The sequence below is a fragment of the Curcuma longa genome, chromosome 2 (genome assembly GCF_044706935.1).
Source record: "Curcuma longa cultivar G26 ecotype Majalengka, Jawa Barat chromosome 2, ITB_CL_G26_1.1, whole genome shotgun sequence".
Lineage (NCBI taxonomy): Eukaryota > Viridiplantae > Streptophyta > Magnoliopsida > Zingiberales > Zingiberaceae > Curcuma > Curcuma longa.
Window position 1 is genome coordinate 10050209 of NC_133862.1, and position 13106 is coordinate 10063314.

General features: G+C 37.9%; 2 protein-coding genes across 2 annotated transcripts; one reads left to right on the plus strand and one right to left on the minus strand.

Moving 5' to 3' along the window:
• Nucleotides 1–3502: 3502 nt before the first annotated feature.
• On the plus strand, nucleotides 3503–6227 carry LOC141822526 (uncharacterized). Its single transcript, XM_074709971.1, has one exon. It carries the CDS (start codon nucleotides 3503–3505, stop codon nucleotides 6047–6049), a length of 2547 nt encoding a protein of 848 aa, XP_074566072.1. The 3' UTR covers nucleotides 6050–6227.
• Nucleotides 6228–7367: 1140 nt separating this feature from the next.
• LOC141822295 (uncharacterized) lies at nucleotides 7368–12207 on the minus strand. Its single transcript, XM_074709737.1, has 7 exons — nucleotides 11970–12207; nucleotides 11041–11148; nucleotides 9809–9991; nucleotides 9623–9709; nucleotides 9090–9236; nucleotides 8777–8900; nucleotides 7368–8256 (listed from the first exon to the last, which is right to left on the minus strand). Exons 1-7 carry the CDS (start codon nucleotides 12066–12068, stop codon nucleotides 7529–7531), a joined length of 1476 nt encoding a protein of 491 aa, XP_074565838.1. The 5' UTR covers nucleotides 12069–12207; the 3' UTR covers nucleotides 7368–7528.
• Between the last annotated feature and the right edge of the window lie 899 nt (nucleotides 12208–13106).

The window sequence follows — 13106 nt, forward strand, 5'->3', positions numbered from 1 at the left end:
ACAAAAACTAGCTCAATAATGGTACAGTGAAAAGAAGTCTTCAGCATTTTCAACTAAATATTATTGACTGTTAATCCAAGTAGGAAATATATTTGATTGAACACATCAGACATTCACTTCAATTTAGTACCTTGTATTCCAAATTACCAAGTTTTGGCTTTCTGGTCTCAGTAATCCATCCTTTATAGAGGTGAGTATTCGGTTAAAATCGAACCGAACCGAATTAATCGAAAATTGAATAAACCGATTTTTTTTCAAACCAACCGAACCGACCGAATTTTCCAATAAAAATCGAACAAACTGAACCAATATTTTATCAGTTAATTCGGTTTTCGACCGAATTAACCGATTTTTTTTAAATATTATAAAAATTTTACTAATGAATTAGGAATTTATAAATTTAGTTACTTAAAATTTATAAATTATTTTTCTAATTTAATTAATTCGGTTTAACCGAATAAAAATTTTAAAATCGAAATCGAACCGAATTAACCAATTTTTTTAAAAAAAATAACCGAACTTCCGAAATAAATTCGGTTTATTCGATTTAACCGAATTTTTAATATTTTTGATACTGATATTAATTATAAAAAATTCGGTTCGATTTGATCGATTTATTTGATTTAACCGAATTTTTAATATTTTTGATACTGATATTAATTGCATGGATGAAGTTGTGATTCTTTTAGCATTTTCTGAACTCGGAATCAAATGTGCTCTTCATATATCTGATCAAACTCAAAAGTTTGTTGACTTTGGCATTTAACAAAAGTTTTTCATTACCATCTTCAAGTTTAAAAATGTTCACGCGTGCAGTTGTCCTGCAAAGAATGGAGGAAGATACAATATGCTTAGAAGATAAGCTGAGAGAACTAAGCATTATCAGTGAAAATGATTGTTCCAAGGAATCTCTAGATCTCTACAGTGACGGCATGATATCAAGTGATGCAAAGATTTTTTCAAGGAAGGTCTGTTGTGTCTCTAAAGGGTAGACAGTGTATTTTTTTTCGTGATTCCTTTTCTTTGTTACCGATGGAAGTTTAGGTTACAAATTGAAGTTACATATATAATAAACATGTCAATTAAATTATCTAGCTGTAACAACTGATTAAAGATTGTATTATGAGTAGATAAGGGTGCACGTCTCGTCCATGAACTCTGCTGATGCTTACAATTTCCTTGAAGACCTTATTTCTGCTTGGAGGAAAAGGTATGTAAGGAAGTTATTTTGTTTGAACTAATGATTCACGCAGTTGGAGCTTTGTTTTAAAAAGGGTGATTCTTTCATTTCTGTGCGACAATTGACCAAATTTCAGTTGTCCCATGGAACATTTGTTAGATTTGTTCCAACTGTTGGATCTTTAGTTATGTTTTGTACTGCTCAGCACATGAATTTTAAGCTAAACGAATATTGTAAGAATTTACTTTTCAAATAGGAATTAGTTGGGCTACTTTGTATCTGTACTATTAATAGTTATTAATGATATACTCTCGTATAAGTTCAATAGATGGATAGTCTTTATATAGTGTATCTCAGATAGTTGAGATAAACATGAGTTTGATAATGATAATTGTGATGATGAAACCTTTTTCTTTGACAGAACACCTGGATTGAAGCATGTTCTTCAATGGATATATTACATTCTCCTCATGCACGGTCAGTTTGTCGCGAGTAAAAATTCATCAGCAGGAATGCTAAATGGTCTGCAAAAGGTATCTAAAAATGTACATTTCCTTTTTTCTTGTGTTTATTTGAGCAAACAGCAACCATCTAGTCGTCTGATCATTGCATCGTCTTCTTTCTGGCAGATGATAAGGTCAAGATGCGCGGCCACCAATCATTTATTGAAGCTATCGGGTAGAATTCGACTAATTACGACTCAGGTATCATTCACAATTCAATTTTCTGAACTATAAATTTGTTATGCGCTTCAAAAATGATTCATTCCTTTTCAGATCGATAAATCTGGTAAGAAAGAATAAATCGAAAACTGAATAAACTGGATGACCGCGAATTTTTCGATAATAACCGAATAAACCGAACTGATCGAAAGGTGGTTTTTAACCAAAATCAGTCGACTGATTTTGCCCTTAGTCGACTGATGTGGTCGATCACGAGTCATCTTACTTTCTGTTTGCTCGGATGATGACAACTGATGTTCGGTCCATCACCTTCAGTCGACTGACGTGAAGCTCCAGTCGAGTCGTTATACCTTCTGATTGATCAGTCGACTGGCCTTCAAGGTCAGTCGACTAATCGATGACTGGAGTTAAATCCAGTCGACTGACGTATTTATTCGGTTTCTTCGGGTAAACCGAATAAGATAAAAACCGAACCCGACCGATTAAATCGAAAAATCTGTTTTTTTATTAAATAAAATTGAAATTCTGAAAAAATCGCGAATTAAAAATTCGGTTTGATGATCGGTTTAATCAAAATCAACCCTACTGGTAAGAAAGTATCCATGGATGAGCATCTCGGCAAAGGTGGCAAAATGTTGAGCGAAGAGGACGATGATGAAGATGTTGGTTTCGATGACGACGAAAACAATGAAGACGAAGAGGATGAGATGGTATACGGAGAAGATGAGAGCAGCAGCGATGACTATCATGTAAGGGTGAGTATTCGGTTAAAATCGAACCGAACTGAACCGAATTAATCGAAAATCGAATAAATCAAATTTTTTTAAATCAACCGAACCGACCAAATTTTTTAATAAAAACCGAACAAACCGAACCGATATTTTATTGGTTAATTCGGTTTTTGATCGAATTAACTAAATTTTTTAAAATATTATAAAAATTTTCCTAATGAATTAGGGATTTATAAATTTAGTTACTTAAAATTTATAAATTATTTTTTTAATTTAATTAATTCGATTAATTCAGTTTATTCGGTTTAACCGAATAAGAAATTTTAAAATCAAAACCGAACCGAATTAATCGATTTTTTTTTAAAAAAAAATAACCAAACTTCCGAAATAACCGAACCGAATTTTTAATTCGGTTTGATCGGTTTATTCGGTTTAAACAAACTTTTGCTCACCCCTACTATCATGAACTGGGTCAGACATGATCACTCTCTAAGTTCTTTTTGTACCTTATTAGATATAGCAACACTCTTGAACTATGTATTCCAATGGTGTCCGCGATATGTATCGTAGATTGAGATACATACAAAATCAATTTCTATGGAAATGTTAGTCGATCGTGTGAAGTCGTTGGGACGATGGATTTTATTTTATTTTTTGCTGAAGTTAGTCATTTTTTTTTTATCTTCTCCTCTCAATTTGATGTAGAGAATTTTGAGTGTTAGAATTAATGAGTATTTTTTACACTTTCAAGGGTTAAGCGTGTAAGAAATACGAAGTAGCTCTTGAGATTAATAGAACTTCAAGGAGTATTTTGAAAAGGACGATAAATCTTGGGCGTATTAATTAAAATCGCATCGAGTCCTTTAGTACAGTTCGTCCAACATTTGCTTGACGAGTTTTCGTTCAAAATGCGCCTCCATTTCCGGGGCGCGATGACCGTGCGATCGACGGCGGCGGTCGGCTTCTCCTCCAAATCCAGATCTTGCAAACAGCTTCCCTTGCTCAACCTTAACCCTACCGGCGGCCTCCACACCGCACCTTCCCCTATCGACGCTCCCCTCTCCTCCGATCACCTCGTCCACCACCTACTCGACCTATTCTCCAAGCAGCCCGGCCTCGGCGATGCCGAGAAACTCCACTCCCTCGGCCGCCACCTCTTCCCATCCGCCGCCGAGGCCGTCATCAAGGGCCTCGCGTGCTGGCGCTCGGCGCATGAGTTCTTTCGGTGGGCTTCGACGCAGCATGGGTTCCGCCACACCTGCTACACCTACAACGCTATGGCCTCTGTCCTCTGCCGCGCCCGCAGGTTCGGCCAGCTTAAGGAGCTGGTCGCCCAGGTATTCGATGAGCGGTGTCCCATGACGCCGGGTGCGTTAGGGTTCTTGATTCGCTGCCTTGGTAGCCAAGGTTTGGTTGATGAGGCCTTACTTGTGTTTGATCGCGCCAGTGTGCTTCATTGCGTCCCCAATTCTTACACCTACAACTGCTTGCTCGAGGTGTTGGTCAATTCACGCTCAGTGGACGAAGTGGAATCGAAATTTGAGGAGATGGTGGTTGCTCGGAAACTGGAGCCGGACAAGTACACATTTACGGCCATTTTGCAGTCTTACTGCCGTGCTGGTAAGTTGGAAGAAGTGTGGGACATCTTCAATAAGATGAAGGCTAGAGGCTGGGTAGACAGGTACGTTCTCACGGTCCTCATTACCACTTTTTGCAAGTGGGGAATGGTCGATCAAGTCTCTGAAATGGCCGAACACATGGAACGCATGCAGATGGCACTGAATGAGAAAACCTTTTGTGTATTGATACATGGACTTTCAAAGCAAGGGAGTGCAAATAAGGCACTTGAGATGTTTGACAAGATGAAACGTTCGGGTTATAATGGGGATCTTGCGCTCTATAGTTCTTTGATTGAGGGGCTTCTCAAGGAGAGGAATCTCGCAATGGCTCGAAATGTGTATGTGGAGATGAAGGAGAATGGAATCTCGCCAGACATTCAATTACTCAAATTGATGGTCTCGGGTTTGCTTAGAGAAAAAGAGTTTTCCTCTGCATGCCAGTTATTGGAAGAAGGTGAAGATTTAAACTTGTGTAATCTGGTCGTTCTCTATAACACTGTTCTTGATGAGCTCATTAAACATGGTGAGATAAACAGAGCATGTAAGCTACTCTGTATGATGCTGAGATCTAAAGGACTGCCTGTCCCAGAGTTGGACGCCAATGGCGAAGTCAACTGCTCTACTGAAACTGTTAGTGATCAATTGTTTAGAATAAACCAACCTGTTTGCCCAAATGCTGATTCCTACAGCATCGTGGTTTGTGGTTTATGCGAAGCCAAAAATTTCGATACGGCCTTGATTCTTTTAAACAATATGATAGGAATCGGGTGCAAAGGAACACTTTTAATGTATAATAATCTTATACATGAGCTATGTAATGTGGACAGATTGGAGGAGAGCTATGAACTTTTGGAAAGAATGGAGGAGAGTGACTTTTTGCCCACAGAATTCACGTATAACTCAATATTGTATTGCATTTGTAAGAGGGGGGATTTGCCTCCTGCACTTGACTTACTAAGGGTGATGCGGCAGTATCATCATGTACCATGGATAAAACATTCTACATTAATGGTGCAGCAACTTTGTGAAAATGGAAAAGTATCAGAAGCAGCTGGGTTTTTGGATGAGATGACTGCTCTAGGTTATATTCCTGATTTGGTGTCTTATTCTGCAGTTATTGATGGATTGTGTAAATCTGGAGAGGTCGACAAAGCTTTGCAGCTCTTCCGTGATATATCATCAAAGTGGTATCTTCCAGATGTGGTTGCACATAATATTCTAATCAGTGGTTTTTTCAAAGCAGGTAGATGGCGCGAGGCATTAGAGATATATGAAGAGATGTTCAAGAAGGAACTTGTTCCTTCTCATGTCACATTCAACCTTCTAATCGATGGTTGGTGCAAGGCCAAGGATATCGACAAGGCTCTTGCTTGCTTCAGAAAAATGATAGCTCAAGATAGGCCGCCTACTGTAGTTACTTACACAAGCTTAGTTGATGGGTTGTGCAGTGAGGGAAGATACGAAGATGCTCTTATGTTGTGGAATGAAATGCGAGAAAAGGGATGTGCTCCAAATCAGATCATTTACACTGCTCTTATACATGGTCTTTGCAAGTGTGGTAGGCCAGATGTTGCTATTGTCTATTTTAATGACATGAAGGAGGAGTTTGAGCTAGACCACTTTGTTTATTTGTTGCTGATAAATTCTTTAATTGCCAAAGGCAATTCAGTCAAGGCTTTTGAGCTTTTAAAGGAAGTTCTTGAAAAGGATAACTTTCCTAGTAATAGTCCTAAGGCCTTGGGTCTAATGAAGAAAGCTGTAAGCAAGCTGCTCGAGGATGAATCTACTTCTTTGGATGTAAAGTTACTTTTTGAGGGCAAGCCTATGCCATCATGAGTCGCTTACTATCTCCATTGCTTGGGGTGATATAATTCACATTTCTAGTTGACTTAACAGACAGAATTTTGCATTTGCTGGTAGGTTTCATTGTTTGTTCTTGGTCATAGGTCAGCTGCACCCTATCAGCAGGAATTTATTTAATCCAGATGTACTATGGATTTTCGGTATACTATATAGGAGGAACATATTTTTTGCTGAAGTTCGAAATGCCTTTTTCCTCTAATTGTCAATATTATGAGACATCAGTTCATCCTGATAAATTTCATGAAGTTTGATGATCACATTCCCTTCTTTATATAATGTTCAATCGGCATGTTTCTCTTCACTTGAAAATGAACCATCCAGTTAAGGTACCACAGGTAATGTTGCCTTACTGCTGCAAAACCTTTTTTATATTGATCATTTATTCTTTAGGCATGTAGCAGCTTTCATTGTTTTCATTTGAATTAAGTCATTGATTTGCAAGTATTTGCTCTGCCTTCTACCTTTATTCTTTCTCAAGAAGTTCAAATGAAATGTCAATGTATCATTCACCCTGTACCTATGTGCTTACCAGAACGGGCATACAAATTTTACAGTCGGTAGTTCAATGAGGTCCTTGGTCTTTATTTCTTACTAAAGATATTGTTGATCTGATCCCTTTCAATTACAGATTTTACAGTTTAAAATACTCTCACATACAAATCATGTAGGATTTGGCTCGAGATGTATAACCTAAATAGAAGATGAATTCAGTGAGTTTCTCTGTATACTCTGATTTAGTGTGCTAGAATTACTAGTGCTTACTATACATTGACTGAGGCTGATGGACTCCTCGTTATGTGCTTCTTGAGTCAGATTCTTCCTAGCTATTTTTGAATCTTTTCACTTTTTTGCAACTTCTATCGTTATATATCATATAGACTTGGATGCTCGATTCATGTTGGGTTTTTTTGCGCAACTTCTTTTATGGTTATTTATGTTTGTGTATTCACTATAATCCAATATTTTTTTAGGTCTACATGAGTACACTCCATAACAAAACTAAGTGCCCACAATTTGATCTAATTATCTAATTTCTCGTAATATTGTGAAAATTATTTGAATCTTCCATGAAACAACATTGGGTTGAGGGGAAAAACATAACTGAGAACTAGGATGAGATTCAACAAGGCATCTAAAATGTATACCTTCAGTAGGTGGCCTGAAAATTGATACTCCAATGTAATCACTGTTACTATCATTGCATTTCACAAGTTAAACTATGCCAAAAGGGATGTCAACAGTCAAGTTCTAGACAAAGGCGAGCATTGCCCAAACAAGACGGCCGAACTCAAGAAATGGTCGAACCAAAGTCGATAAATTACTGACTACAAAGGTTTTACAGGATGGTCAGCAAAGTTCATGAAATACAGGAGATTAGCACTGCAAGATAGTTTGCCAACACAGCATTAGATTACACCTAGCTAGCATCAAACATTCTCCAAGACACTAATTCTATCTAGAACTTGGATGCATACTGAACGCAGTCGGCTCAGTAGAGATATTATTAGTAGAGGTGATAAAATATTCCTGAACCCTATCAGTATCCTCAAAAACTGGAATGTCACTTGTAAGCATCTTGAATGCAAACTCGAGACACGGGTCTGACCAAGGGCTGGAAAATGTTGATCCATAAGGTTTTTCATTACCACTTCTTCTGAACTGAATCTGTTGCACAGTAGATGTGTCGCCTATATGTGCGTTTCTTTCAAGCTCATTTGCTGCCGCAAGGTCTTCAAATCGCATCTTCTTTTGTTGGTAGAGGCTCGAATTGGATTGAGGTGGTCGATCCAAAATAGTAGCTGTTTTTTCCTGTGGCTGAGAGAAAGTATCTGCTTTAGCCTTGTGAGACTTTCCAGCTGCACTAGAATTTGTAATTTGATTGCCCCTAAGCGCAGCCAATCGTTTAGATGCTCGGAGTGGTTTTTTGATAGGTTTATTGGATGCTTGGAGTGGTTTCTTGATTGGTTTGACGGACTTTGAGATCGCGACCTGCGGCTCGTTAGCTCTTCTATGCTTTTTAGGGTGAGATTGCCTTCGTTTCTTCAGATCCGATCTTACTGAAACAGGCAAGTTTTCATTCCATTGTTCGAGAGAAGGTGAATGCTCTAACTTTGAATCATCTTCATCCGATTGTTTGAGATATGCTAAACATGTGTTGTTAGTAGAGTCTACTACTGCACCTGCAACAAGAAGATCAAAAGAGAAGAAAACTCAATAGTTAACAAAGTTGCCATATAGAGTTCAACCTGCTGTAACAATTTAGAAAATCATCAACCAATTGACATCAGTATATAGAGCTCTCTCCATCAAATCAAACTAAATAAGTGCAAAGCTTTACAGTGAGTCAATACGACGATAACTGTTGAGCTTGGTCATCTCTAATTTTGTCTTGTACATTTCTATTAAACTATTCCCTATAAGCAGCATGTTTTACCATCACCAAGTAGGAGAAGAGGAAGTGCTATTCTGGAGCTGGTGTCAGTGTTTTTTTTTTTTTTTTTTGAGTTCTACATTCCACCCAACTGATATATTTTGGCCATGCTGATCAGTACCACATGGTGCTTTGAAGCATAAATATCACACAAATTTATCAAAATATTCACTATTAATTTTAAGGAAGAATTCCTCTCCTACAAATGCTAGGGCAACCAACTTTAATTTATAGGTGCAAACACAATCCCTAAGATGAAGAGGGGATACCTGATATATGGAGCGATTCACCTATATTTGCATTTATCTTCACACCTGAGTCAGGACCTTTATCTGAAAAGAGACTTCTTTTTGTACCATTGCTTTGCCATTCTAATCTCTTGGATGTAGGAAACTGCAAAGAATAAAGATTGAACCATGATACACAACAAAACTAACTCCAAATGGATGGATCTAGTAATACCTTAATCATCAGGTTAAAGATTGCAGTCTTAAAAGAATGTCAGGTAGATGGTTAACCATTTTTGTAGGCTGTTTAACGCTAGTTGAAAATTAAAAGGTGTAGCATCCTTCATGGACTTACATTTACATCCCTTTCTACAGTGTGTGGTTCGTTTGAATTTCTTTTTTGTGGTTTAAGGAAACATTTTCTAATATCTCCAGTTAGTATATATCGATGAGCATCCTTCATGGACCGAAACTCATATCCACTGTCTGGATCAATGTGAACCTGTAAAGGTACAACATAGAAACAAAGATATAAATGAGATGGTAGTAATACGACAACCATACCAACTGATTTAATATAATAAAAACATAACAAAACTATACTGCCTAAACTATCTATAAATATAAAGAGACAAATAATGTCCAAACATTAACAAGGTAGGAACAAAAATGGAACTACATCACCTCAGGAAGTCCTTTGACTTCTAATTAGAAAATATGAGACAGGGAAAAGCAATTGGAGAAGCAAATATCACAGTACAAAAACTAGCTCAATAATGGTACAGTGAAAAGAAGTCTTCAGCATTTTCAACTAAATATTATTGACTGTTAATCCAAGTAGGAAATATATTTGATTGAACACATCAGACATTCACTTCAATTTAGTACCTTGTATTCCAAATTACCAAGTCTTGGCTTTCTGATCTCAGTAATCCATCCTTTAGGCAAGCTTTTTGCGTCACATTTAGTTAGAACCTACAACATAATGCAAGTTAAATTTTTGCTATGTAACTATGAAAATTCAGCTTCCGTGCAAACATATTGGCTATTATAGAAGTTTAAAAAGGAGCAAACATTGTCAAAGGTGCCATCTTTAATGATACTCTCCTGATTGGTTGGAGAGCTAGCTTTCTTGTTGTAGCTTGAAGTGGTACTCCTTGTCTCTCTGGTAGGAATTAAAATCTTTGAAGCGCCAATGTGCTGCAATAACTTTTTTTTTGAATAAAATCTCGACCCAGTGGATGGATTGTAATAGCTCTACAAGAGGAATGAGAAATGTGATTAAGTTACTGTAAAAAAGCATTTTCTAACCACAAAACAATTCAACCTATTTTCTGTACAATATAAATTTATCCTACCTGCTATTCCTACTATCACATTAAAGTACTGGAAGCACAACAGAGATAGGTGAAATCTTTCTTGTGCAAATTACTCCTATTCTTCAGCAAGTAGAGTTAGAGTTATATAGTGAACTGCCCACATCTTCAATAGATATTCTATATCACACTAGCATATTCGCAAATTGGGCATTCATAGACACCTAGATTCTGTTAAAAGAAAATTTTAAAAACATCAAAGTTTAGCTTTTAGTTTTTAAGTATGTTTCATTTTTCAATATGTTATAGTTGAGAAAACAACAGTTTAATTAACAAATAAAAATATTAGCATACCATCTAAATTTCTATAGATAAATGCACAATATTAATGGAATAATTGAGCTTGAAAGTATCAGTTAACAATAAATCACATTGAATTAGTCAGAAAGCAAAAGGATGTTTACTGTTTATACGAACCTAAAGACCTGCTCCTGTACAAGGCAAATCTATGGCATTGACAAAAGTATCTTACATCAGAAAATAAGACATTGCACTACTCCCATAATGTGAGAAATAAAAACATATTTCATTCTCTGATTAACAGAATATAGTTTTTTTTTCTCTTTGTTAATAACATGAACTCTAGTATAAAAATAGAATGAACGAATGCTACACAAATTCTCTTCATTTCTATTCATTTGATAAACTTCCTCACAAAAATATTGGATCAGTACAAGTTTACTTAGCTTTAGAGAATCGTCAATCAACACAACCTTTCATGTCCCAATTACCTTCCATTCTTCTAATCCTATTGTCTTCGGCTAAGAGGGACAACCATGTGAAAAGAACAAATAAAATATTTCCATGTGTTAACTTGTTACATTATATAAGACCTCAATAGGTGCTTTTGCCAAAGTGAACTGTACTCAAGAACTAATTGTGATACATGCAACAAGCAATATCTTTCAATAGTGATTAGAAATCAAATACCTTTATCTGCTTTCCATTGTATTTTCCACCATTTTGAATTTTGATCTCCAGAACCCATCCCGAAGGCAGCAATTCAGGATTATCTTTTCCCTCATTTTCATTTGGACTCTGTATATGGGTAAAGCATGTTAGAATATATCTTATAATTGAAATTATAAATCTCATCTAAAGCTTTGCATTTCTGTCTGAAAAAAAAAAGAAAAATAAACTGTAGATTCACTGATAATAATGGGAAATTGCTTGGCATCTAAAGTTCACAATCACACTTCATTTTGGAACCTTATGTGATATAGTTGTAACAAGTGGGAAATTGTATAACTGGATAAGTACAAAAATTAAGGAAAAAATGGATGCCTGAACAAAAATTACCTCAGATGTATATTAGGCTATGTGAGATCAGATTGCTTATTTTGCAGAAGCACTAACCTAAGAGAACTCAAATTTAATGGGATAGACATTTTTATGCTCAGAGTTGGGCTCTTTCATTTTTTTAGAGCTTGGTTGAACCAAGGCTAACACTAGAATCATTTCGGGATAGAAATCTACTACATTGGAGAGTCCTCGTACCACAAGCATAAAAATAAGGCAGGGACAGGGACAACTTGGAGAAATCTACAAGAACCTTTCAACTAGCAAATCTCCATAAAACCCTAAATCTCCCTTCCTTACTCTTCCCTGAATGCTAGCAAAATCTATTCTTTTTCGTGCCTTTGACAAGAAAGAAGAGTCCTCGTACCAAATAAAGAAACAAAATCCGAAACTAAAATGCAAAAAATAATACTAGGGCAAGCAAAGAGATCCACAAGCTTTGCAATCCACATTGGCGGCCAGGAGAACCGAGCAAGCAACAATCGTTCTCGGGAATCAATTAACTCCAGGAAGAATCGGAAAGAAAAGAGATCGAAATGGGGAGGGAGAGAAAGACGAACTTGATCTGCCGAGTCCTTTTCTCCTTCTTCCTCCGCCGTCTCCGCCTGCGACATCCCTCCATTTCCCGGCGCGAGCTCCGGGGGCTCTTCTGTCTCCATTCCCTAAACAAATACCTCTTTCAGGAAGCTGCACACCGCCGTCCTATCCTCCTCCCTCTCGATCGCTTCTCTTCCTCTCTCTCCTCCTGGCGGTGCGAGGTGGGACACTGAAGTGTGAGGGAAAAGCAGAAGCACCTCAAGATAGTCATGGTCGCCTAGTCTCCACCTGCCAGCTTAGCGATTTCCTTTAGATTCGTTCCAGCGGGAGATCGAACGGGCGAAAAACCGTCGCTTTTCCTTCTCGAGGAAGAGGATCTGATCTCCCGATCTCCTCCTCGTCTTCAATGCGGCGCCGCACTATTTGGACGTTGGTTAGGGCGTGAAATGACGGTTTTGCCCCTACTAAAACAAACTTTGTCGGAAACACGTGGCGATTTATATTAATATTAATAATATTATTATTATTATATATTTAAATATTTTCCTAAAATACTTCCAAATTATAATTTTATTAAAAAATATATATTTTATTATGAATATATATCGATTTAAAAGAGAGATTAAATGCAAACGTTTTACTTTACATTGAAGAAATGGAAGACTTACATCAACCACTGTTTAACTACACACACCACCACGTTATTTAGTTTCTTTCCTTCTACCGACACCGATCGAAGACGATCTCCGTTCAGACAAATCACATGCACGTACGGCGAGCTCCGGTCACGGCTTCGGGTGGCGCCCGCCCTTCCGGTCGCACAATGTCGCTCCGAGGGTGTTGTAGTTGGTATACCGGCTGGGGGCCGACGGCGGCAGCAGGAATCCCCGCGGCTTGCAGCCCTTCAGGTCCCTGCTACTACTGAAAGAGGGCCGCCGAGCAGTCGCCGGGAAGTCGACGAGCCGGGGGTGAAGGTCGGGGCGGTGCCGCCCCGACGCCGCCGGCTGGGAAAGCAGGAGGAAGAATAGCATCAGCAGCAGCAGAAGCACGGCGGTGAGGGAAGGAGCCATGGTCGTCGATCGATGCTGGCTGAGGGAGAGCTGAGACCAGAGGTGCTGCGGCCGGTGATCGGAAATGGAACACGAGAAGGTGCGAGCTTT

Bases quoted from the DNA above. Each gene is read 5' to 3' on its own strand.
- LOC141822526 (XM_074709971.1), top strand. From the start codon at position 3,503: ATGCGCCTCCATTTCCGGGGCGCGATGACCGTGCGATCGACGGCGGCG.
- LOC141822295 (XM_074709737.1), bottom strand. From the start codon at position 12,068: ATGGAGACAGAAGAGCCCCCGGAGCTCGCGCCGGGAAATGGAGGGATG. The intron at 9,710-9,808 runs GTTTGCTCCTTT...ATTATGTTGTAG, and splicing joins AAGATGGCACCTTTGACAAT to GTTCTAACTAAATGTGACGC. The intron at 8,257-8,776 runs GTATCCCCTCTT...TTCTTGTTGCAG, and splicing joins TGAATCGCTCCATATATCAG to GTGCAGTAGTAGACTCTACT.